This window comes from Zootermopsis nevadensis, unplaced genomic scaffold (assembly GCF_977971745.1).
Source record: "Zootermopsis nevadensis isolate Lab colony 2312 unplaced genomic scaffold, Znev_1.0 Znev_ptg000031l, whole genome shotgun sequence".
NCBI lineage: Eukaryota > Metazoa > Arthropoda > Insecta > Blattodea > Termopsidae > Zootermopsis > Zootermopsis nevadensis.
Genome location: NW_028259163.1, coordinates 7,028,206 through 7,054,715, shown reverse-complemented (window position 1 = coordinate 7,054,715; position 26,510 = coordinate 7,028,206). Strand labels below are relative to the sequence as shown.

At 36.9% G+C, this 26,510-nt stretch overlaps 2 protein-coding genes across 3 annotated transcripts in view; one reads left to right on the top strand and one right to left on the bottom strand.

Annotated features, from left to right (window-relative positions):
* Positions 1-6,669: 6,669 nt before the first annotated feature.
* Positions 6,670-26,510, top strand: part of LOC147872051 (eukaryotic translation initiation factor 4 gamma 1-like) — a 164,880-nt gene continuing 145,039 nt past the window's right edge. The window contains exons 1-5 of the mRNA XM_087359277.1: positions 6,670-7,282; positions 7,690-7,784; positions 8,113-8,202; positions 8,642-8,730; positions 9,856-9,992. The gene's annotated coding sequence lies outside the window, so the exon portion shown is untranslated. The remainder of the gene's footprint in view (positions 7,283-7,689; positions 7,785-8,112; positions 8,203-8,641; positions 8,731-9,855; positions 9,993-26,510) is intronic.
* LOC147872060 (eukaryotic translation initiation factor 4 gamma 3-like) lies at positions 17,925-26,331 on the bottom strand. Of its 2 annotated transcripts, none has more exons than XM_087359288.1 (8): positions 24,298-26,331; positions 23,407-23,553; positions 22,840-22,898; positions 21,976-22,134; positions 21,237-21,374; positions 20,538-20,753; positions 19,873-19,949; positions 17,925-19,257 (listed from the first exon to the last, which is right to left on the bottom strand). In XM_087359288.1, exons 1-8 carry the CDS (start codon positions 24,326-24,328, stop codon positions 18,792-18,794), a joined length of 1,293 nt encoding a protein of 430 aa, XP_087215414.1. In that variant the 5' UTR covers positions 24,329-26,331; the 3' UTR covers positions 17,925-18,791. The 2 variants fall into 2 exon arrangements, with proteins under 2 accessions (XP_087215414.1, XP_087215415.1); XM_087359289.1 differs by having other exon boundaries at positions 21,976-22,131.

Below are 26,510 nucleotides of genomic sequence, written 5' to 3'. Positions count from 1 at the left end.
GTTCTGTTTCAGCAAGTATTGTTTGCTTCTCAAGCATTGTTTATTACGAGTAGTGCATTCATTTTATGTAAGGTGTTCTTTTGTATTAACTCACATGTTCCTGAGTGTCAGCAGCAGTTTCTTTGCAGTTGTTCAACCCATCATGTGTCTGCCTCTGCCTTCACTACTTGTGATCGGCGCAACTTTTGCCCCTCTTGATAATCCTTCATACCACGATATATTGGGAACAATTCCTTTTAAAGAATGATTCCCTTAACATTGTAGTTTTGTTTCCAGGTTTTCCACCCATTCCCTTTGTGTTCCTGAGGAAGCCAAAACACGGTGCCATAGAAAATAAAGCATGTTGCCTCAACTACAGTAATTTGCTGACAGTTCGAGTGGATTGAAAATTGCAACGGAACTGATTCTGAATGTTTTGCGTCTTAGTCTGATGGATGCAGCCTGTGAAGAATGGAGTTCTAACTGCGTTAGTTTTCCTACAAGTATTTAGTAATGTCACATAATTGTCTTCATTGCTGCATAATACTGCGACAGTCAACTGATGACATACACACAGATATAAGAATATATTTTGGAAAAACTTAAAAATTACAAAAATGGTTAAACATGTAGCTGTTTATCCAATAATCTGTTTATATTCAAGTGTATGTTTCAATGGTAAATATCATTTATTGTACAAAATTAAAATAAATATCAAATTAAAATAAACTGGTAATGTTACAAGCTGAATTCCAATAAACGGAAGGAGCCAAAATATCACTCATCACATCCAAAACTTAAGAATTGCCGAGAATTTCTTCTTCAGTGCGATCCATTAGGCATCAAGACTGGATTGATGTAAGAGCATGCCTGCAATACCATTAACAAAATCAAAAAATCATTTTTCAAGCGCTTAGTACGTAAATACAGTGCTGCCACTGTATATTTGGTGCATTAACACACTAAGAGCCTTTCTAATAACACTGCAACAAGGCTGTCTCGTTCAAAAATCAGGGTGTGGAATACGGCATGAGATGAAGGAAACAAGAAAGAAACAAAAGAAAGGACACCTGCCATTGTGTTAAATAAAAACAGATGTCTTAATTAAGAGATTATGATAATGGGACTGTGTACCAAAAAAATTTAAGGCAATGAAAATTAATTTTGTACATGCTCTGTTCATCTCATTTTGAATTCTGATAGTCATTAACCAGAAATTACGTCTTTGGGATGCTGTGATTCAGAAGCAACTTTCAACTCTCTGAACGATTGACATAAAGGTCTACATCTAAAAATTCTTTGAGTTATCTTACTTCAGTGCATTGCAGATGGCGTGCGAGGAATGCACGAGAAATACGTATTTTAAATTACGTTTGTTGGCATTTTATAAAATGGCGGATGTAGTATTTCGACTGCAGCAGGGCCATTGATCTGAGCAATCCATTACAGGCTACTTTATCGATTGATATCAATCATATTTAACGGGCTACAGGTCCTATCATTGGATTCAGATCTGGTAGAAGATTTAGAATGTGCATGTTAGTAGCTCTTATTATTTCTCCGTCCTTTCTTTGTTTTATGACCTGTGTAACAGAAAGCTATTAAAGCAACTACAGAAAGATCTTATGAAAAATGGGATTTAAATAGGATTGTTCTTACACAGAGTTTATAACAGGATTGTTGTGTAATAATGATATTACATAAAACATCTACATATATGAATCGGCCATTTTCAAAGCCAAATTATGACACAAAATTCACTTTCATGAAACCTAAGGTAGAAAAAGAATCAGGCCAGAAAATATTTTATTTCACCCTTGTTTCATTTTTGGCAAATAATAATTGTTATTGGCCCCAAGAATGGCTAGAAAGTCAGTTTTTGACACGGCTATAATTCGCTAACATCTTTTGTATCTGTTCTTATAGCTGAAGTTACTTTTTTTGGACTTGTGTTGTTTCTGTAAGTACCCATATAATATTTACTCGTGTGGTTATTCTTCTCTTTTCACTTTTGGGGTAAACTATTTAAGTCTCCGTGGTTTTCAGTGGTTTCTTAGTGGTCAAAACCTGATCAAAAAGCCACTAATAAAATAACAAGAGTTCAGGACACATATCGTTTTGTTGAAAAATATATTATAAATAAGGCTGCGAGCGCGCATTATGGACATTTACTGGTACAGCGAATATTGCATTTACCCCTGGCGACTGGCATGATACAACTGCTCAGTTATCTCAAGACGTTTAATCAAGCGGTTTTAAAAAATACCTATTAATATATAACAGGCAATAGTCGGTCCATCTGACTGTCCGTTTCCCCTCGGTGGGATAACCTTCGGATAATTACACGCTTCTCACAGTTTTGAAAATTATCCGCTAGGAGTCTACGTAAACCGCATCTTCCTAAAATAATGAAATGGCAGACTAAATAGTTCCTCTTGGACACACAAGACGGACAAAATTATTGTCTTCTTCTTAACTTTAAACTTTGTCACAGATGAATAAAAGAACTTATTGATCGGTGTGATTCATGCGAAAAGAAAACAGGCAAAGAAAATGTTCCCTTAAAAAGAAGCAACCGCGGGAAAAATCATAAACTTTCGTATATTTTGGAAAATTAGGGTAAATAGTCATTATATTCCCATACGTCTCTTCATAGAATAAATGTCAGTACAAAAGATGTTCCTCCGGGAGAGACGACGCTGGAATAATTACAGGTTTTTTACTTCTAAACTTAGTCACAGAGGTGTCGAAAAATATGCAATGACATGTTTGTCCTAAACGGCGAGTCACAGAAATAAATAGTAAAATGACAGTTCCTCTTTTTCTGTATCGTCAAACACACACAAACTTGTTCAAAAAGTTACACCGCGTGTCGCAGGAAAAGTGGAAATGTTAAGTAAAAAATTCATTAACCTACATTTTACCTTCTTTATATTCATACAAAACTGAAGTGAAAACAGTTACATTAAAAGTGATAAAATGGAGGTCTAATTCTTCATATTTTTTAAATTATCTCCGAGCACATTCACGATCGAGCAGGGTTGTTCTTCAGAAGTTCATAGTCACTCAGCTATTCAAGATACTTCCCGTCTTTTATGGAAATTTAAGACCTGTGACCGTGTTCAGAACTCCGCACCACCGGTCCCTATACTCAGCTACAGTCCACGACTATAATATTGAGACTTGCAAGTCTCAAGATTACAGTCCTGACTGTAGTTGAATCGTTTCCACGCTCTGTTTATTTATGAATCGTTTTAATATTATCCTCCTATCCATACCTAGATTTCCCACGTGGTATATTCCTTTCAGGTTTTCCAACCAAAACTTTTACGTACGAGTATTGTCAGGTACATCACATCAGAAGAACTTTCTCTGCGGAACTTAAATATCTTATTCCCAAATGGTAAAGGTTAAAAGTTTCTTTTAGTGTTGGATTAGATTTGTAGTGCAGTGTCATCATAGATTGGATATAAGAATTTGATCTTGTAAATCCATGGCTGTTATATTTGCCATGGCCAGGCCACATGACATTTTAAAAAAACATTTTGTGTAAGCAAAATTTGTGCGCTTATTGAGAGACAGAATATGGGACCTAGTAAGAAAGAAAACAGGTCGCTGGTAATTTACAATGAACTGAAAAGTAGTGGGAAAGGAAAGTACACACACAAGCATGTACTTAGGGGGCTAGAAGATGTGCAATTGATAAAAGATCGTCATCTGGAAATTTGAGGATGTCGGGGAATACGGAATATAAAACTTGAGTTGTGTGTAACAAAGAAAAGGCTATTCATTATTTATTTTCTAAATATATATATTTTTTTTTTAGAGTTGCAGTTTATCGTCTGTGGATATCAGACGTCCGACACATCACAATACAACCTGATAATGAACATCAAAATGCATACTCCAAATCAAGATGAAGACTGAAAATTAAAAATCAATAAACGCAATGCACAAATGTACAATAGTTTTTTAAAAAATATATGAAATGATAAGCCTGATGATGATGTGGTAAACATCGAAACATGTCGTCGAAATCAAAACCGCTGTGATAGATGTAATATTATACGACACAGAAAAGCGCCATAAAATATAACATAATGCAATTTATATTGTAAATGTTATAAATAATTTTAAACAACATTATTTTAAAACAAGTTTTGTGTATAGACTGGAAAAATAAATATATGTATTTCTAAATATAGTTTATATCATTTGATTAAATAAATTTATTTCCCTGATGCCACTGTGATGACCTCTTGAGGTTGAAACGTGTATGGCAATAGTATCTTTTTTATAGTGTTAATAGTTGTTTGTTTGCTTATTTTATATTCTAATCACTATTTGTTATCAAAAGGATAATATACTAACCTTGTCCAGGAAACTTCAGATGATACATGCTAGGAATATGTGAAGTACGTAAGTGTGTTTTGTTTCCAACAAGTGTCTTGGTTGAGTTTGAGGGCTTGAAGGTAATCACTCACCCCATGTAGTGCCAATAGTAAGAATGTAAGGAACTACAGCTCCATTTTGTCATATCTGATCATAGGGTGATTACTTAAAGCACATAGCTTAGTCACCAATAAAGTACATGAGTAACTCCACCGTCTTTACCTTTTTCATGAACTGAGCCACGGGTGGGACTTCAAAGATACAGGTAGATTCTCACAGTTAGTAGGAAAAGTCAGGGGAATGACAAACGCATTTGAGGAAAGTATTAAGTATTACTGTGTAGGCAGTGGCGGCCCATCCATAAGAGCTGCAGAGTTGAATATTTATATAATTTGTAACACTTTATTTCCTCTATATCATTATTCTAATATTGCCCCTTACGTTGTCATTATCAACCAATCGGCTGAACTAACAGTTTTGAGCGCTGTGTGAGGTGGAGTGAGGGGCAGTTCACGGGTACAGCGCATTTCGGGGCTCATAGTAAACATGCTTGCCCGTTACCACGTGTTTTAGCCTGGCTTCTGTATTGCAATCTGTTTCGTGGTTATTGTTAATGAGTGTTCAGTAATCCTGTGTGCTGACTATTTTTTGTTCTGATAATGACAATGAGCAAAGGAAGTGTATCATTTATACATGACATTACTTTTTGCAAATTCTTTGAGTGAAAAAAGTGATGTAAAAAAACATGGCCGTCCTCTTCGGGACTTAGAAATAGCTAAAGCATCGTCGATGTAAATTTACTTTTCATTTATTTATATTGTCATGTGTTGAAAACCTATTCTGAGTTTCCCCCTTGCGCAGAACTACCACTCCTCAGACTCACGAAACGCCATTGGGTAGGCGAGCCAGAAAACTGACTTTATTTCGCATGGAAACAATGCACCGGGTGATCCATAAGAACTGCATACTATTCACGTGCATCTAATACAGGTATACTCTGTACAAAAATAAGTAGAAACACTACAATATGGCTGACACTTATCAAAAGGCCACGCTTTGCCACTGCATGGACATACAATGGGAATTTAAGCCTCTTGGTGGAATACATTCAAACTGACACAAGGAAATGCAATGTAAATCTTTGTAAAAATGTTTTGTGTTTATTTGCTCTCTGCTTAAAGTCTAGTTACATACAGAAATTTGTATCATATTGGGCTAAACAAAGGAATCAGTAATGAGATACACTTAAGCAAAGAAACTATTAATTATGTAGGATTTGAGGTTTTCACAGCAGTGAGTCTGAAGATTGCTGTCTTCTGGGTTGTTGCGCCGTGTGGTCTGGTAGATTTCCACCGAAGTTTCAGAGGTCCATGCTGCCTCCATCATCAGGGCTATGAATGTAGACCGCTAGACCTGGCCAAAGCTCTCCTATTGGTCCCCATGCACTCCAGATTTGCTCTCATTGGCTAGGATCAAGCTACTCCGGTTACTGTCCGGTCCCTATAACCTGGACCTTTCTGCTCGATTGGCACATTCATCGCCCTGATAACGGAGCTGTTTCTTTTTACTCCCCTGTATTTTCTACCGTGGCCGATCTCCACGGAGCAGAGTCCTTGAGAATCTAACATATTCCAGTCCAGAGCTCAAGCAATCAAGAACACCCGGTTCGAACCCGAACTCGGCATTAGTCCAATGTTACCCCATTTAGAATTTCTTCGTCCAAGTGGCTGTTGATGGACTCCAGGAGGATGGCAGAGGAAGGGTCGAAGTCCTACAGGGGCAATAATGTAGCAGTTTGCAGCTTCGAGGGCAGTCAGGATACTCGACTCACGTCTTCAGGCGATTGGCTGGCGGTGTTATACTCGCAATGAGAACCAGTCGCCTGGTACGGCCAGACGCAGATTACGGTATAATATTAAAATGGAGCGTAAATAAATATAAAGTTTCCGTGGAATCATCTGGCGCAGAATAGCGAACAAGATAGCGAGTCTTCGGTTCGGTGATAGGCGGGAAATTGTTTTGACAAGAACGGAGAAACTGTCGACCTAATTACCCGCTGCAATACCGACTGAAAATTCGTGGCCACTCCATTTTGTTAAAATGGCTGACTGTGTGTTGCGTGCAATCAGGCTGCGACTGTTGGTAGTTGCAGTGAGGGATTTTCACTCGCGAAATTTACCTCCTGTACGATGCACATGCTTTCGCTAAATCGTCCTAAGGGAATTTTTTCTTGTGTATGTTTTAAATTGCGCCTAATTAATTTAGAGAAAATTATTTTGAAGAATATCACCTAAATTTGTGGCACTTATATTCTTCTTATCTCTATGAAATATTCTAATTTTCCATCTGCCACTTAGTCAAAATAATTATTAGCGCTAGTTTCGCCACGTTCTTATTATCGATTAAGCGACAAACATGTAAATTCTGGGTGGCATGCAATGTAGGGACGTTTATACATCATTTCATCAAAATCCGTCTGGGGGTTCTAGAGGTTAAAGATGCTGACACGCAGATGGACAGGCGTGTGTAAAGTAGGAATTTCATTTAACTTGTTCATATTAAACCATCGAGAACATTCGGCAGAATCACAGTTACCAGACGCCATTAAAATGGTCCGGTGGATGAAGCTTAGTCATGTGTAGGCACAAGAACTATTTGTGACTTCGTTTTGTACGCGCTTTATCTAATTCTTATAATTTAAAATAAATATTAAAAGAGGGTAATGTAATTTCGTATGTAGAAGGAGCAAGAAATGTTCCGTTTACTTACATACAGCAAATAGAGGAAGCTTTTTTAAGAAGGGCAGGGGAAATAAATTTCGACACGTTGGTATTAATGTAGGATAATGCTAACGCGTGTCTGAGGCCTAACCTTTAAGGATGTGGATTGGACTCAGCTGGCGAGGGACGAAGTGAGTTGGGAATTTAGAATTCTGCATAACGAACAGTGAGGGTAGTGAAATATATCAGGCCCCGATGGGCTGGGTGTGTAGCACGCAAGGCGTGCATGCAGAATTGCTTGTATCATCAAAACCTCTAATCCTACATAGAACGAAAGAATGTGTTGTTAAACAGTGGGCAAAATTAAGCACGTCCTACATAAGCAAAAGGTTTTGGAACTCGTACAAGAACATAAATTCAGAGGCCGAATGTTCAGTCATGTAGTGCGGGTAGCAGCGATGGTTCGTTATCCTGAAAATGTTTAAACTAAAAATGTTCCCCTTCATCAGAAAATTATTGCTAACGGCTGAATTTTGCTTAAGAAACATCTCGTTCGTGCTCGTAAGGTTCCTCCTGCTTGCTTGTTTGTTTGTGTTAGATGGCTGTCTGTCCAACCACATGGAGTAACCCGGGATCGGATTTTCATTATATTTGTTAATGCGGACTCATTTGCTGAGGTCATCAATGTCAAATGTAAATACAGAATGATTTTGTAATATTAATTGAGAAGTAAAGTTAAGAAAGTTACTTTTAGCTTATGAATAAGAAATTTACATGAAAAGCCATAGAAAACTCAGCATAGTTTATGTGTGGCTACAATTACTTTGTCACTTTGATTTACGAAGAAAGCAACTGTTTGTTCTTAGAATTGTTCAAGTTAACATCAGATGCAAGAAATAAACAACTCAGTTTGATCATATTCTTAATTTTTCTGTTTCTGGAGGCCATTGTGTCTGTGGTGGAAGGTGTGAACAAATTAAAGTGGCTGATTGCAGCTGTTGTCCTAATTGGATTCTTGCAGGCACCTGGTTGGTGGAGCCGTGCGGTTTTGTCGCAAGAGATGCTGTCAAGAGCTAAGCCTTTTGAAAAACAACCAGCAGATGATATTTGAGTGAGTCTCAGCATTTGGAAACAGATTGGATATCCATGTTCCCTGGGAACAGCAAATTTTTAAACAAGTTTTAAACTTATTAGTTTGCCCCTATCACAGACCCAGTTAATGTATGTCGTCTGTTTTAATGCCAGTGAGGGAGGTGCATTTACATGTGGAGAGTTAACTTTAAGAAAGAAAACAAAATCCAGGCGGAAAACTACCTGATGGCCAACAGGAAATCAGTAATTACGGTTATACAGGGAATAAACAATGTGAGGGACAGGGAAGGAAATGGTTCCCAGATTTTATTGTAGAAGAACAATATTTGCTTCTTTGGAGACTTAAATTAAAATAGCCATTTATCATGAAAGTGGCAAAAAAGAGAAAAACTCTTTGGAATGTGATTTGAGATGTATCTTTCTGATGGGAGAGAAATTAATTAAATCTTCTTTTGCAGTCTAATTCTGAAAACAGATGTGATTGTGCTCGAACACTTCCTACCATGAGTGGCAAATCTCGTAGTGAGTGACACCAAATTACGTTCAGGTGAGGGAAGAACAAGTGCCGAGGAAAATGAAGAGGCGTCCATTCTACACTGTATTTTTTTATCCTACAACTGTTACCATAAAATATCAATGTTTGAGATCTAAACTGCCTTGTTCATGGATCTAATACATTAGAATCCTGATTATAAAATCTAAATAGGACGTAAGGATGATCAGGTGATTAAAATTGTCAAATAATCACGAAGCCTGAAGAAAAAGATGAGGGTAGCGCTGCTAATGCCACGTTCTCTCCAAAAGCAATTATGAAGGCACTCTGAAGAAACTGATTTCACAAAATGTAGAAGGGGCTTGGTCAGGAAGTGTGATTTATTCTGTTACGTGCTGAGTTGACGGCTGTTAAAATGAAGCAGATAATTGGGACCGTACTGTATTAATAAATAAACCCAGTGTGCAGTTTTAAGGCTTTCAGCAATGTTTCTAGGTATTATTTTTTTGAACTTCAGTAAATAAATGAAGAGTGTGGTTTACGTTCCCAGCAGCGGGCTATCCGTAGGGTGGGGTGAGTGTTCAGAACCCCACATTTTGACATTATGAAGCATGACATATTTCATGCTGAATAAATTAAGCACTCTGTAGATACAAAATAAACACAAAGGATATTGGTTTAATTGTAATCATAGGATAGAGACAAGAGGACATGCACAGTTTAAGTAAAGTAAAGTAAAACTTACAGATACTGATCTTATGGAATGGACCCACATAGACTGCTTTACCCAGGCCCTGTGCCCCTCTGGGAATGGCTCCTAATGAAACATCTCATGTGCAATATTTCTGGAAACACTGGCAGTTACACAGTAGAATTACATTAAGAGACTTAGGAAGAAACTGCAAAACTTACAGGGAGGTCAGAATTTCAGAAGAAACCTCTCAGTGCATGACCTGACAACTTGAAACTTCCCTCTCAGTAAATGTGGCATTGCAGAACTCTTAGAGAGCACCACAATTTATATTCACACAAAAGACTTCATGTGATGACTCTTGTACATACTCTCTTGACGATTGGAAGGTCTTTTAAACTGAGGTGCTCTCGTGTCTGCTTTGCCAGGCTTCAGTCTGCACTAAGCACGCTGTACCATACCATTAAAGCTTGTGATTTGTACTACAGAACACCACGTGGGCTGATATCAGGGCTTCCTGCTTCACGATGACAACATTGTCGATGATGATGAAGACCAGTTTGGCGTGGATGCTCACCCTCGGTTACCGGGCACACAGTCTCACGAGACTGATGACACTTTCAAGGTCAGCACAAAAATTTGCAACATTGTAGTTTGTGTTGCTTGAGAATAAGGTTTAATTTTTGATGTTCTGTTGCTTTTAGAAAAGGTGTTGCTGTTCTGATTTGGCCTTGGCTGATATTTGTGTACTGTAACTGTGGTATTGTGCACAAAGTAAGATTCAGCATTCACACTGCCTTATTTATTAACTTGCTTAGTGCATGAAGATGGCAGGAATTAGCAAAATAATGGTCATGACTGTGAACTGTAGAGTGATATCAGTAATATAATGGGTTGTTCATGCCTTGAAGTACAGTCTTTTCTAGAAGCTGAGCATTTACTCAGCTAGTCCAGACATTAGCCACGTGTAACATTTTTTAACAACGAGAACTTTTCCAGTGAGGCGCTTCTAGCACCCCACCTGACCTCCAATATATTTGCAGCTATTTGATGTCTGGACATCCTTTCATTCTGCAGGGGACGGGCCACTTAACATGTTGAAAATGTTTAAACGTACCTTTTAAGAAGGTAGCTGTCCTGTGGGTTGTAATGCCGTCATATGGTAGAAGATTACAGACGTTTCAGAGGTGTATGCTACCTCCATCATCAGGGAGATTATGATGGAGGCAGCAAGCACCTCTGAAATGTGGTTAAACTTCTGCCACATGATTATTATTATGGAATGGATTTTGTGTTGTCTGTCACAATAATATACATCAGTGAACAAAATTATGTGATGTTAAATATATTACATTACAATAAAATCCTCTCGGGCTATCAGCCACGTCAAATGGTTAACCAGTTGATGCGGCTGATAGCCCGAAAGGATTTTATTGTACACAGTCGCCGTGAAAGCTCAAGATCATGCATAATATTACATTACATTTTAGATTAAGATTAAAGACACACTTAGGTCATATTTGCAACCTTGAATTTATTCCCAAAAGTATAATTCCATCATGGCAGGCTGTATTCATCAACTGACCTTAGAAAAAGTCCACAGCTCATGTGGTTAGTTGCCGAGTTCTAAATGTGGGAGCCCAGGTTGAAACCCAAGACAGTCCATGTAGGATTTATGGTGGGCAAAATGACACAGAACACTCTTCTCAGAGATATTTCGTTCACTCAGACACTAGATTAATTGTGTCCGTTGCTTTGCATTATTTGTGGGCTGTAAGATGGTTTCTATGGGACGCATTTCCAGACTGACAGTTGCTTCCCTTCACGATAATAACAGTAATGCAGAGCGTTGCAGTATTAGAATAAAAACGATACAGAATTAAAATCAATAATTTAAAATATGGGATGGTCTGTGGATTGTATAAAATCTATTGTTGCCGTGTGAAATGTGGTTCTGATGTTTCTCCCTTATAATGCTAAAAGTAAACTTGGGACCAGCTTTACATGGAGCATTAAACATTTATTATTATGGGGTGGCCATTTATTATTTCTTATTGTAATATATGTTTAGTGTTTGCTTGTATACTGTTGTTCCGCTGGCCCAGTGTGTGTTGTGATCATCAGCGGTGTACCAATGTTCTAGTTCTGTGTTGACTACAGTGGTATTCTGTGATAATGGGCCAGTTCCTGGTTTCCTGACTCGTGTTCTACCTTAATCCTATAAAATTGTTGCAGTAATCATTTGACAGAGCCCATAACAGAAATATTAACCAGCCATGTGGAGGGTCACACCAGTGCACTGATAAATGTAATTCTGCAAACCCTCCCTCACTGGGAGAGCTCGCAGTTCGAAAGCAGCCAGGAAGAAGTTGAGCAGTTTACCCAAAGTCTTATTAAGTGTTGTCAAAAACTACAGTGAACTAAGGGAGTGAAGAAAAGACCAGGGAACTTCTGTATTGCCACGTATATTTTGTTAGATTCTTGTTTTCCATTTTCTTTCTTGAAAGTCAGTTATGATTGGGGGTTAGGATCTGGGGAGTGTTCGCACTGAAGCAATTGAAACTGAACCAAATCAGTTCACACCGGACTTGAAACTTCCTGGTAGTCTCACAGAACCAACTCTTGGTTGCTGAGTTCATCATTAAATTATATTCCAGATCGACTTTTCCTACTGAAGCAGGTGAAATGGCCTCAGGTGTGAGTAGCAGTGAGTCAGAAAAGACTGTAGTTGCACGACTTAACACAACCTGAAAGAGGTGGATATTTCAGTTGAATGTGAAGTGCCAAGTTCAAGAACAGTTGCTTCAAACTTGAGTTGAGTTATCGTAGTGAGAACACTCCATAAGAAGTGTGAATGTGTTTGTTGAACAAACTGTTGCATGGAACTGACTGCTGGTGTTATTTTGTTTTTCTTCTTTTAGTGAACAGAATGCGAATTGAATGGTGCAAGAATCAAGTGACCCATTTGCTTCTACACCCAAACGTTTAACCTCATGCTCCACCACTCAAAGACCAGGTGAGATACTCACGTCATCCGTTAACCAATATTTCTACAATTTCATGTGTGTCCTGACAGTGGAACTCCGTGTCGATGTTGGTATTCTAGATTGTTAAGCCATGTAACTGCTTACACTTAAGAGAAACTACTGCCTACATCATCAGCCCTGACAATGGTGGGAGTAAAGACTTCATAGGAACTTTTGTCTCCCTACAAGTTCTCACAGCATTTTCTGGCATCAACATCTTCAAAATGCTGTTAGAACCTCAAATTTCACGTACTTAAACTCTGTTCCTCTAATTTCTGTACATCATTTCACCTTTGTAGTGTTGCATAAAAGTGCACTGCAGTCTGTAATCTCACATTGAGAAATATGTAAACATTATTCCAGTCTCTTCCATACTGTGTCTGATGTCCTTCCAAGGACATCTTGGTTGTTTCAGAGGCCTCTCATTTGTTTCAGTTCCAGTTATCTTAAAAATGTCTGTGTCTTTTCATTAGTTTTATTCTGTTGAAACCATCAGTTCTTAATATTTTTCATTATCCGTTAATTTCAACCGCCTGTGTAACCACTTACAGTTATGCCGACAAACACAGTTGCAATACTTATGGTTTCAACAGTCTCAGATCATATTTTTGTTCTCGTCTCAGTATCGGTTACTGAATTTAGTGGCTCAAAACACAAGGTTTGTGACGTCATGCACCATTCGCTGGAATGACAGAGAAGAATGGACTGTTTATTTCTCAGTGCTCTGAGTTTTTACCCAGCAATGATATTTTGTGTGATGTCTGCTTAATTTTTTGGTTTGCCCCGTTCAGTGGTATGGCTTATGTTCAACAATATCAGTAGCTCGGACTACTGTTAGTTTCAAGGTTTTCATGAAGAATAGAATGTAAAAAATACACGGGCAGTTTTTGTGTATGCTGTTCAGGAAAGGCAGCCTTAAAGTTATGTATGTAAACTTTCTCACTTATGTAGTAGCAGTAATTTTGTAGAAAAGTTTTCTGTACTTCTCTTCTGCAGAATTTTCTGTGTCAGGTTTTGCCTTCTTCATTTCCCTGGTTTTTGTTAGAAAATTGATAAGTGTGTCATGTTCATTTTGCACGTGACTTTGAATTTCTCTTATTTTGTGAATAAAATCTATACCCAGACCTGTCTGTAATGTATGAACCAAAATGTAAGAATTTGCGAACACAGAAAGAAAGGGTTTGAGCAGAAAGACCTGTTACTATCATGAATGTACCTCATGACAAAATGAAAATCAGAAGTTTCATCCAATATTAGGTGGTTCCTGAATTTGTCTTGAAATGTCAACTAGCAACACTTCATGGAGGGCTTTTAACAAATTATTTTCAATGGCCAGAGATGTGCCTTAGCAAAAGGTCATTCAGCAGAGGTTCATAATGTTCAAATATTCTTTACAATTACTTCTGTCAAGGGGCAACTCAGATAATTCTTGACCTCTAAATGGTAGTTCTTTTTCTTTCAGCAGACAAGTCATGTCACCCATTTCAATATTTCTTAATTTTTATAAACTCCTTTATTATATTCTGAACTACTAAATGTAAGTTGGATCTCCAGAAGCTCATAATTTCTTTGGAGACTTAAATAAAGAATGATCTGCGTGTACTGTACATGTTTGGCGTAAGATTCGTGTTTTTCTTTTCTTTTCGTGAAGCATGTAAGTCATAAGTTTGTTAAAGGCCCCCGAAATCCAAAACATTTCAACATTTTTGGAAGATCAATTATGGCCAGCAAATCAGTTTCTCTCAGATTGTTGCAAGCTGTTAACCATGGGTAAAAATGATATTGCAAAACAAAAGTTCCCAGTGTACATATTTTGTTCCTTATATTCACTCTCAGGGTTTTATATAGGTTGGTAATGTCTCCCATGTCTTAATGTTTTTAGTTTCTCCATGAATTTTCTTCTTGACAATAGTTTTTCTAAAAAACATTGAATAACATTTTTATCTAGTTTCCACAAACTTCAAATGGTCTTCCACCGTCACTGCAGTTGTGTTTATGAAAATTGCAGTTTGTGGGTGATTTTGGTACAATTCACTTCTTCTTCAGTTCATGTTGAGGTCAACCATTATTTTATTTAAAAGAATGGTAAAGACCTATCTTTTTCTTATACGTTTCTTATATTCACAATTTTTTAATATTTTTATTTGCATTTTTCTCGTGCGATTGTTTTGTAGCCACATCAGCATCAATAAGATACTCAATTTTTATAGCTTAAAGTCGCCTAAATAATATTTGAACATTCAGTGGTAAATCAAAGAAGACAACTCAGCCATTACAAGGGTTAATGTTTTTGAAGTAAATAATCGCTGTTTACACTGTAGAACAATGATTTCTTTATTTTTAAAGCAGATTGTGTTTGTAGGTGTCACTAGGTCTGTTCCGTTTATGTGTTAGAGAGTTACGTAATGATACTTCAATTAACAAAGTTAACGTGCTTTGTGTGTGTTACCTACTCAGCTATGAGTATATGTTCTTCGATACTGGGAGTGCCGTGAATAAAACACGTTAAAGAGGCCTCTATCTAACATTGGACGAGCCTTTTAAATGAGGTGAATTATGCAGTGACAGTGCGAGTTAATTTGATTTTGCGTATTCAAATAACTTGTGTCTTTGATGTCAGCATGGAATAATTAGTCTGTAGTACCATGATGATACTGTAAGTGAAAGTGAAATATTTATTAGTGTTGTGATTTTAGATCTTGGCGTTCATAGTGGCAAGTCAGATAATTATTGTTTTATTTCGGTCATTAAAGAGGACTAATTGTTTATATTTATAAACATGCAAGCCGACTCCAGTGAGAAGTTAGCAGAACAGAGCTAGGTTTTCGTACCTGTATGATAAAATAAAAAGTAAAAATTGCTTGCATCGTCATAACCTCAAAACCTACATAGAACGAAATATGACTGGTAATAAGACAGATGCAGAGGGGTGCATTGTTAAACTGTGGGCCAAATTAAGCATGTCTTACATAAGCGAAAAGTGATTAAAATTTTGTGCCTTTTGGGTTGTTTTGGATCTCCAGCAAGTTTCAGTCATGTAGCATAAGTAGCAGCGATCATCTATTATCTTGAGAATGTTGAAATAAAGAATGTTCCCCCACACCAGAATATTATTGCTAAATATTTCAGTACACACACTCGTGTATTTGCGATACCAAGTTAAAGTATTCTGTCTTTTTTTATTTACATTTATTCAGCATGCCCCATTACAAGATTGCAATATTACATGCATTAATATATAGCACGTTAACAGATTACACAACTCTAATATCATGATCCATTGCCACCGTTTGCACCTATGTTCCTATGCAAAACTGTATTATAATCAGTGGATTTAATGAATTTATTAAAATGACCTAAACATTTCTGAACAATTACTTCATGCAACACTGGCCATGTGCCACCATTCCTGACTATTGCATCTATTAAGGTACGCCTTGGTTGTTGTAGTTTTTCGCAGTCATAGATGAGGTGATCCACTGTTTGTGCTGCTTTCAGGCATGAGCATGTTGGATCGTCAATGATTCCAAACCTGTGTAGATATGATTTGTTTTTGCTATGTCCAGTCGTCATTGCTGCCAGTTCAGGAATTATTTCAATATTTAGCTTCATTCTTTGTCACACTGACGCGAATAATTTCTTGCACGCTGCTCCTTTATTGGTGGCGTACAATCATTTTGCCATTTTATAATCCCTTCTTCCTTTGTTTCTTTAATAATTGTACTTTTAGGCTTCTTTGCATATACTACATTTCCACCATCTGCTGCTGCCTTCGCTAATCTGTCTGCTTTTTCATTACCGAAAATTCCGATGTGTGCTTTGATCCACCCAAAATGAATAGTCCAATTTTGATCTTTGAGATTCCTTAATCTATTTCTTATCTCAGATATTACAAAGCCATGTTTGAAGTTGTTTTTTAGTAGATCGAGAGAAACTGGACTATCTGTGTACACCGCTACTATTCTTTCCTCAATGCTGATTTCCCTTAAAGTTGTTACTGCATCCAAGGCCTCTAGAATTCCGATCTGCTCAGCTTGATTGTTTGAGCAATGATCGGGTAACTTGGTTTTTAAGCTATGAATTAGTTCTCCATTTTTGAAGATAACAGCGGCAGCACTCACCTTTCCCTGGTGTTTACTTCCATCTATATAGATTTCCACAGTGTATTTATTGAAGTCTTTCACTTCATCAAGAGTTATTCTTTCCGCTGGATGAGACCATTCCTTCTTGTTTAATGGTGCTTCGTACTCGGTAGAGTCATCTTTCAGTCCGTGTATAGTTTTATATATCTGCACTGCTTCTTCGATAGTAATGCAGATAGGATATTCTGTCTTCCTGGTCTTTTCGAAGTGTGCATTTGTCAGTAGTGAGCGACCAGCCCACTGCCTCTGCACAATTTCTACTCAATCCTTATCTTTGTCTGCTATAGCCATCTAATAGGAATCAGGAGAGACTTGTGTGAGAAATGGCCAGGGAGTTTTGCTTAGGAAACATCTCGTTCATTGTTTTTTGTGCCATAAATCTACGGCATGGGACTGCCGGCTTTAGTTCCCTCCCGAAGGAAGTTGTTCTATGGATTTTTATCACCCCTTAAAATTCCATCAACCTCAGCAGTGTTTGAACTCGCGTACCTTGGGTCCAGTGGCGACGACATTAACCACTAGTGCAATGAGGGCGACAAGTTCGTTGAAATATTACTTTGCTAAAATAATAACAGGAAAGTTTATGAACATGTTTTTTATTTAATATTCTTAAATATATTAATTAGAAACAATTCAGAAAACATTAAATAATTTAACTATTTAACAAAAAATAAACAATTCAACTATTTTACAAAGAACTAAACTATTTCACTATTTAAATACTGAAGTATTTAACAAAAAAACTAAATAATTTATTTATTTAACAAATGTGAACAATTCAGATATTTAACAAAAAAAAATGAACAGTCTAACTATTTAAATACTAAACTATTTAACAAAAAATAAACAATTGAACTATTTTACAAAGAACTAAACTATTTCACTATTTAAATACTGAAGTATTTAACAAAAAACTAAATAATTTATTTATTTAACAAATGTGAACAATTCAGATATTTAACAAAAAACTGAACAGTGTAACTATTTAAATACTAAACTATTTAACAAAAAATAAACAATTTCAAGATTTAAACAATTGAACTATTTTACAAAGAACTAAACTATTTCACTATTTAAATACCGAAGTATTTAACAAAAAACTAAATAATTTATTTATTTAACAAATGTGAACAATTAAGATATTTAACAAAGAACTAAACTATTTTACTATTTAAATACTGAAGTATTTAACAAAAAAACTAAATAATTTATTTATTTAACAAATGTGAACAATTCAGATATTTAACAAAGAACTAAACTATTTCACTATTTAAATACCGAAGTATTTAACAAAAAAACTAAATTATTTATTTATTTAACAAATGTGAACAATTCAGATATTTAACAAAGAACTAAACTATTTTACTATTTAAATACTGAAGTATTTAACAAAAAAAAAAAAAAATTATTTATTTAAAAAATCTCATCTAACGTCCATTCCTTGGAGCCCAGTTGCTTTGCTTCAGGTCGATGACGTAGTCGATCTTAAACTTTATTCTGCTAGAGAGCATCGCCTTCTTATTTGTTAGTTCCTTCATTGTATGAAGGAACTCAGACAGATCCTGCAAGAAAACAAAAATTTAAAGTCACATTTCATGGGCATAATTAACTTCTTACGCTTATAAGCCTACACATAAAACTAGAAAATTCTGCCACTACTCATGTAGTTCACATAGAACTTGCTGTGTGGGAAGGCGCGTGTAAATTTAAATTGAGAGCTGAAGGTTGCTGTCTCGAACAAAACGTAAGTATGTGTCTCATCTAAACAAAGGCATAAACCGAGATTTTTGGTGGCTGAGCCTAGACATGACCCTTCGATCAGATTCCTGCTTTGTCCTGTCAGGACTGAGTGAATTCTGACATGATTCAGCAGAGGTGATGAGAGGAAACGTAAAAGTGTAACAAAATACTGAGCAAGATTCCCGTTGAAGTCACGGCATGAGGCGTCTTTATATGAAACATGTTAGAGTGTAGAAGAGTATGAAGAATTTCAGAAGAACATGTCACGGTGATCATTTATCACACAGAAACACTATTCAGAATATTGTCAGCGAGCTCAGAAAGGTATTTCATATCAGAATAGATGCAACATCCTCACGCGTTCTTTACAATGTGCACTTTCAAGCATCGAATCCACCTTCTGTGACAGTTCCCAATTTGGCCACCAGATTGCAGCACCTGACTTTCTACCTAGGAGGATATTCAAAATAGGATTATGCGAGGTCGTGCAGAATACCACAAACTCCATATCAAATTTCATCCTAGTCTGTCCATTGGTTCTCGAATTGAATGGACTGGAAAGACAGATGGACGAGAAGGTGCGACCAGCCCATAATGCCTTCTCGCTATGATTTTGTGCAAAGAATGTATAACAATTAAGAAGACTTGCATGTTACAAAATGGAAGCCAGAAAGTCAGTGAGATCAAAGGGACACACTTACTGCTTTTTGCATTGTACTTTCCGTATAAACCTGTGGTCATCATAGAGCCCAAAGGAAGGCAATAAATTACACGGTAGGAGAACTGCAAATTAAAACTAAAAGTATTAAAAAATGAAAACAAACATACTTGGCTCTTGCTCTCCAAATCCTTGCCGACCGTCATCAGAAGAGTGCAGAGGCACTCCAAGGAATGTTCGTCTTCTTTGGTAAGGAGACGTTTAATGCAATGCTGCATGGTGCTTGTGGCGAGCATATCTGCTTTATGCAGCTCGCCAATAAACCTGTAACATAGTGAAGAATATATCACTTGGGTTGAGTTAAGACAATAGTAAAAGTCCAAAGAACAGAAGAGAAACGAGGTTCTTTGCCTCTACAAGGTACAGAAAGATTTGTGCCTTAAAATAATGAGAACTTTTGTTTAAATAGATGGAATTTAATCAGTGTCTTGTGTGTGATATATATTTTTGAGGTGAAATATAATATTTCTGTACGTGGTCCTGTAAAAATCTGTATCTGTTTATAAATATAAAACAGCTGAGACAGAATATTGAAAATTTCAAATTAAATAATTATTTTTATGTAATTTGCATTTGATTCTGTATGGAGGAAAGCCATCAGTGCCATTTCACGATGCAAATACCAAGAAGAAGAAATACCGAGGAAGTGGAGACTTTATGATAGTGTGTGATCATGTAAGCAGCAGCATTATGGAGCACATTTAGAAATTGGTCCTGGATTTTGTGGAACACTTGCATACTGGAGGGCAAGAACCCATTAACATTTCAAATTTCCTCTCAGTGTCTTGTCCTAATTCACAACTCTTAAGTTCACTACTTTCAGAGTCACTGATGAATCAAATGTAGAGCTTCAAAATCACAAAGAAAAATGTAAGTTACCTGATGTTTCCTATTGATTTCATTTGTACCCTTCGCAGTTCCTCGTCAAAACTCTGCTGTAGTTCGTTTTTCTTTGCCTGCAGAAAAAATAAGTAGAGAAGATTAGAAATCGCCTTTTTTGATGGTATCTTGTAAGAGCCCTTCTTTAATGCACAGCTTTCAACATATGTAAGTTTGCATTTTAAAGTTTGTGTCCACGATACTCGGCCGGTCAAGAAGCCCCCTGCCTTTACGCCCCCAAAAGAACGTCATGAGCTAATGAGAAATGTCAAGTGCAGCAGGAGTCCATTATTATGAGAGTTTACAACATTTGGAAAAAAAATGAGTACATTAAGTGCTCATTATAGGAAGTTAAACTAACCTAAGAAGTTAGGAAAATGTTTTTTCATCTTGAGGTACCATTTATATCATAATAATTTAAATTAAGTTTATGTGCATTCTACATTCAGTCTTTATCAATTTATGTCTCTTTCTTGTCTTTCAAGAAGTCTTAAAACCTGAACAACATATTGAATAATAATTTTTCAAATGATAGATATTCATCTTCAAGCAAAAAGGGAGGAGACATCTATTCCATTCGATCAAGCAGACGGAGCTATTCCCAATCTGTGGACAGAAGCGTAGTAACATATGACCGTAGACAAAGACATTAGAGAAGCACTTACTGGGTCTGCTGTTTCCTCAATCTCTTTCTGTGTGGCTTCTAGATTTATTTCTGCTTCAGGATTCTTTTCAAATTCTGCCCGGCATCGACCTAGCAACAACTTCCTGAAGGTGACCTCTGGTTCGCCATTGTTCCCACGCTCTGCCGGAACTTTCATGCTGGAGAGAACCTTGCACATTCGTGCATAAATCTCTGTGAACTTTGGTTCATCAACAGCCTGCACATAAAAACACACAACATTATCACTTTGCTCTCATGTTATATTTATGAAAAACAACTCTGTTGAGCATACGTTACATAAACTAAATTTATGAAATGAAGGCCACCTAAATGAAGCTTCAACAAAAGTAAATCTTTATCTCTTAAACCTGAGAAACTCAAAATCTCAGTCAGATGCAAGACACATTTCATGACAGCCTTAATTTTCTTGCATAAGATAAACATTTTTAGATGAGAGCAGATAAATTCTAAGGTTGGAGGTGAATTTAAAGAGAGAACAATCAGCGTACTGCTTTTTAAGATTATTATCATAGTGAACAGTAACAATTATAATTTTCACTTGCCCCTAGCGTCTCCAATACTACACTGAGGATAACTTCAATATTTAAGAAATTGAGCTGCAAAGTTACAAAAGAAGGGAATTTCTATCAATATGACGTCTCTGTCTGAATGTATCAGCTGCTAAAGACCGGTGCCTCACCTTTTCAAATATGAGGTCGATGACGCCCTTCAGGCGATCGCTGCTGTCAATTGGCAGATCCTGGACTTGGGAAACTAGTCTGTCAAACTTGTCAGGCGTGAGTTTGTTGAGCAAACTGCGAGCCTTCTTTAACAGCTCCTGCAACATCAAGTTCCCTCTCATCATCTGACAGAACGCAAACACAGAAATAAAGCGAAACATGTTTTACTTCCTTAAAGCCTTCATAGAGATGATTAAAACCTAGAGCCAGTTGCTCTGCATGCGCCGTCCAGCCGCGTTTTGTCTACACCGAAGAAGAAGTCTGTTGTCATGAGAAGCCAATGTCTATTGAGAAATATAATTACAATGCATACTCATTATATGCAATTAAACACTTGGAAAGGTAAACATTGCTTCTAAAATCAAAGAGTAAGCAAAAAGAAAGTTTATTTTTTAGTGTGGCAAAGTTCCAATAAGAAGTGATGAGGAAATTAGGAGGAGACGAATTCCGGAAATGCTTGCAGCTTCTCAGATCGAAATGTCTGATCTTTAAGAGCATCAAGATTAAAATATAGACCTACAATTTTGCCTGTTCCTTAATTTGGTGATGAACCTTCAGTTTCAATAAGCCACCTAGTTAGTTAGAGTGAACGTGTTTCTTAGCGCAGGACTGTTCCTTTCAGCCATCTTGCATTGGGGCAGATACAGCATTATTGACTGTTTCCAGGATCCTGTCCTTAAATGAATGCCAGGAACATACCTGAGTCTGGGCAGCCTGCTCGTTGGTCGCCGGCTTCCTTCGCCCAGGTCGCCAGGCGTTTTCACATCTCGCCAGTTTCACCTCATTGAGTTTTATTTCAATGACCGGCCTGGTGCTCATGGTGTTTGTAGTTTCAGTGGCTGGCCTTGCTGCAGGCTGCTGTGAATGACACCAAAGCAACACAACATTAACCAAAAGTGTTCACTCTTAAATGTTGTTTTGATCACAGTATTGCGTACAATTTTTCCATTTTCTGGCTTTAATCATGCATTTAATACATTACTCGATGCTTCCTACAGCTCAGATAATAAGAGACCTGTATGTATAAAGCCCTAAACAGTACATGACTGAAATTAGGCTCCAGGTGTTGTGTTCATCACCTCTCACAAAAAATACAACATTTCTTCTGCTGCAGTTGACGTAGAACTGTTCACTTTATTATTTTCTATCACAGTTTATATGTTCACAACTGCATCATCAGTGAAAGATGATACACCCAAATTATGCTATTTCATCCGTAAAAGCCTTGGGTACCCTCTCTTTTGACAGGGAATACTCGTGTCCGACCCCATCGACATCGCGAGTCACCGAGTAACTGCCTTAAGCTATACTTCGTCCTACAAACTACACTCTGACAGCTACAGATGAAATCCTTCTCCTCCTCTTCAACAAATGATTCAGTCCGAAATGGATTTGACTTCTCACTTTTATTTACACGCCTTAGAAAGCACTTACCTCTTCATTTTTCCAATATCTGACAATTTTCAGTTACTGTTTAGTATTTACGATTTCAAGGAATCGTTCATTAATGCACAGAATAACTCAGAGCCATGCCCCACAATGCAACAGAAAGTTTAAACGTACCTGAGTTTTGTCATCCTTCATTGCCTTCAGCTTCTCAATTAGCTGTGTTGCAGCAAAGTCTGTAACAATCGATAATTATTTTAGATAGTAAAATTCCTCTTTTGACTATATGTTAACAAACAAGAAAGTTTGTCTTTCGAAACTGTTACGAATGTAAAGATGGAAAAAGACGAGAGGGTTTTCCGAAGACCAGAAACCCATGTCTCATGCAGCCTTAGGTGTAAAGAGTGGCAGCTGATAATGTTGAAAATTATCCCACATTTCGACTAACAATGGAGTTGCCTTCTTCAGGTCAGAGATTGCAACCGAAATGGATAATTTCAAACTTTAATACCTTTCACCTCCTAAGGCTCGAGGTCAAAATATGAGAGCAAACTCTCTTCTTCTTTGGGTACATAAATTAGTCTGCAACTCAGGGCGAAGGTAACTAGAACAAAATGCCTAGGAGAATATCTCGATATCTCATGAGACATGCAGGAACATGGTAATGAACAGAATTTCATACTGAGGCAATTTGCAGCCTGTAATCTTTGACTTAGTACTTAAATAGAATGAGAGCAAACATACTTTCTGCTTGCAGCTCCTTGATCTGCTCAGCCTGCAGATTTCTTTCCTTCCTCAGTTTCTCCTTCTCCTCTCTGACGGCTCGGAGACTGACTTTGTGTTTCTCCCCTTGCCGGCGCTCAAACAAGATTTGGTTTTTGAGTTCCGTGTCTGTAACAATTCACGACTGCATCAAATGGTCTGTTAAATTCCTCATGTGACGTTATTTCAAGAAACAGCTTCAGGAGTTAAGTATTACTACGTAAAGAAAAGAGTTAGTTTAGTTAAAAAAAATGAACTGTAATAAGAGTTTGTAATTTTGAAATTGCATTTTTCTTGCCCGTGATCAAATTCCAAATTCAGTTTAAGAGTCACTTCCAGTTGGAAAAACCAGTGTCTCTTACGCAATGCATTACTGATTGCTATTTGCAGTGTTTAAAACTGGGATTTGCATGCTGGTCACCGGAAAACATTCTTCTTAACGAAGACGTCGTTAAACAGCCTGGCTCTCATCGAGTCTTCCCGAAAGAGGGATGGGTGTCTACCCTGGGGGACCATCAGACAGACCTCATCCTCGTCACTTGTGACTGAGGCGCAAGGTACACGTGGACACAAAATTAATCTTGGTCTCAACTCTCAGAGAGCAAAGTAAACGTACATAATTCACTAGAAAATATTCTTTGAAGTCCAGCAAATTTAAAATGTCTGAGAATGACTATTAAAAAAGCAAAATTGCAATGCATTTAACATTTTTTGGTTTTCCTTCTGACAAAATCACTTAAAATAATGAAGAGTTGCTGGAAGTCTGGGGGGCATATCTGGACATCTAGAAAGACGTACATAAACATCACACTGACGAGGTTTACGGACTGTACTCCACAACTTACTGCATGCACGGAATTAAACCACACTTACTCTCTGCTGCCAGCATCCTAATCCTGTTCATCAAGAAGCAAGTGATCCTCGTGTCTTCAGTTTCAGCAGGGTTTACCTGAGGACAGACAAAAAATGAGTCATTTTATAGTCCAAGAATTCTCTGCAACTTCATGAGGTTAATATTTATTATGAAATTGTTGTCCCAGTCACACACAAATCGTATGTGCCTTGGCTGTTTGTGCTGCACTGCTATCGATTTTCGTTTCTGCCAGAAAATATTAAGAAGACCTCACTTATAGAAAGAGAAATTAAGGCTGTGTCAGATAACGAGGCCTTCCTTGTAATGAATGATTTACCTTTAAAATTAGCATGTTAGGAAACGTTTCAAAGCTTTAATTGCAATATACAAGTCAGTTTATGATTAATCTGTAATACAAAACAACGATCCTGAGAAATTAAGCTGTTCACTCAACAATAACTTTCCTCTACACGAAAAAATTAAGACTGAAAACAACCTTTAACAATGTCTGAATGCGACAAGTGACCCAGTCATAGGTCCCTATCAGCCGTTTAGCTTAGCCGGAATTCAAGTAACTTTGTTGATGATGGCGGACGTGTGTTGCTGCTAGCATTTGAATTCTTAAGAATGACATACAATCCCTCAAGATAACGAAATAATAATATTTGTTTAAATCTTGTCAGTCACAATCGCAATAAAATTCCTATTAAATATTAAAATATTACTATAATTAGCATTTAAATATTTAAAATATATTAAATGATGTTCTCATCGAAATGTTCGATTTACATTAGATCATCACTTTTTACACGACATGTTTTGAAACAAAATTAAATTATCAAATATATTATTTTATTTTCTATTTCTAATTTTATTAATATTCATTTAGTCTTTATATTATTTACTTTACAGGATGATAACAAAACGTTCACCCACACAAAATCATGTTAAGCACGACATACATATACAGAACAACTTCGAATACGATATTAAAAAATACAATAAAATCTGGAAGAAAACTTCATTTGAAATCTGATAAACATCTGACTAAAAGTTGCATTTAAGAAATTATATTTAAGTTTATATAATGTTATACACCTGAAGATGGTTCTTTTAGAACTGAAACATGTCGTGTAAAAAGTGATGTTCTAATGTAAATGGAACATTTCGATAGAGAACATCATTTAATATATTTTAAATATTTAAATGCTAATTATAATAATATTTAATAGGAATTTTATTGTGATTGTGACTGACAAGATTTAAACATATATATATTTATCACAATATGACGCAACTTTATCATCTCAGAAATAATAATATTAATAATAAGTAGGCTCACCCATTGTGAAGAGCTGGAGACCTCCATGTCGCAGGCAGCAAGATTTGAATAAGAAATTAAACACGTTGCAGGAAATATTTTCACTATATATATATATATATAGAATTATCTTGTTCTAGAAGCTGCTCACACCACCATTCGTTTCACACTGAGGAAAGCCAACCAACTACTGAGTAGAGCGGGCCGTGCGTAACTGCTATTTATACCATAAAAGTGTGACGTCACGTATGGCGCAACAGTCAGTAGAGGGAGTGCAATACGTTTCATTCAGGCGTGCATAAGAAATGAGAAATGAACCTTATGGCATGCCAGCCGAGATTGTTGCGCGTGTTCGTATTTTATAAGAACACCTGCGTTTCATATTTACACATTCTTTGTAGTTCAAGAAATACAAATTGAATTACTCCAAGTTATAATTTTTTGACATTCCATCATAAATGTAAGAAGTCAATTATTAATATTAAATATTTTCTGTGTGAAAGGAAATTAATTTAAAAGTAATGAAAGGAGGCTTGAAGTAAATTTTGCGGTTTAATTTGCACTTGTTTAAAAACAACGTCGTGTTTTTTATACTTTTTTAATTTTAAGACGATTATTGAGGGCCCCGGGCGCTGTTGAACCCATCGCCCCTGCGACAGGGAAAATGTTTCCTTCCTTCGAATCCCGACTATTCATTTTGACCAATAAGAGAACGCAGGAAGGTAAGAACTCTGGAAGAAGTGTCCTGAGTTCGATTTCCTTCAAGGGCGGTTCCTTTGGCTCCAAAACTAAGCGAGACAGAAGAAGAGTTTTTTGCTTCGAAGAGGAGATTTCGGAAACGAAGGCCTCGACACTGAGTTCGAGACCCGACAAAGATGATTTCTGTTGACGGGAAAGCACCCACGAGAAGAA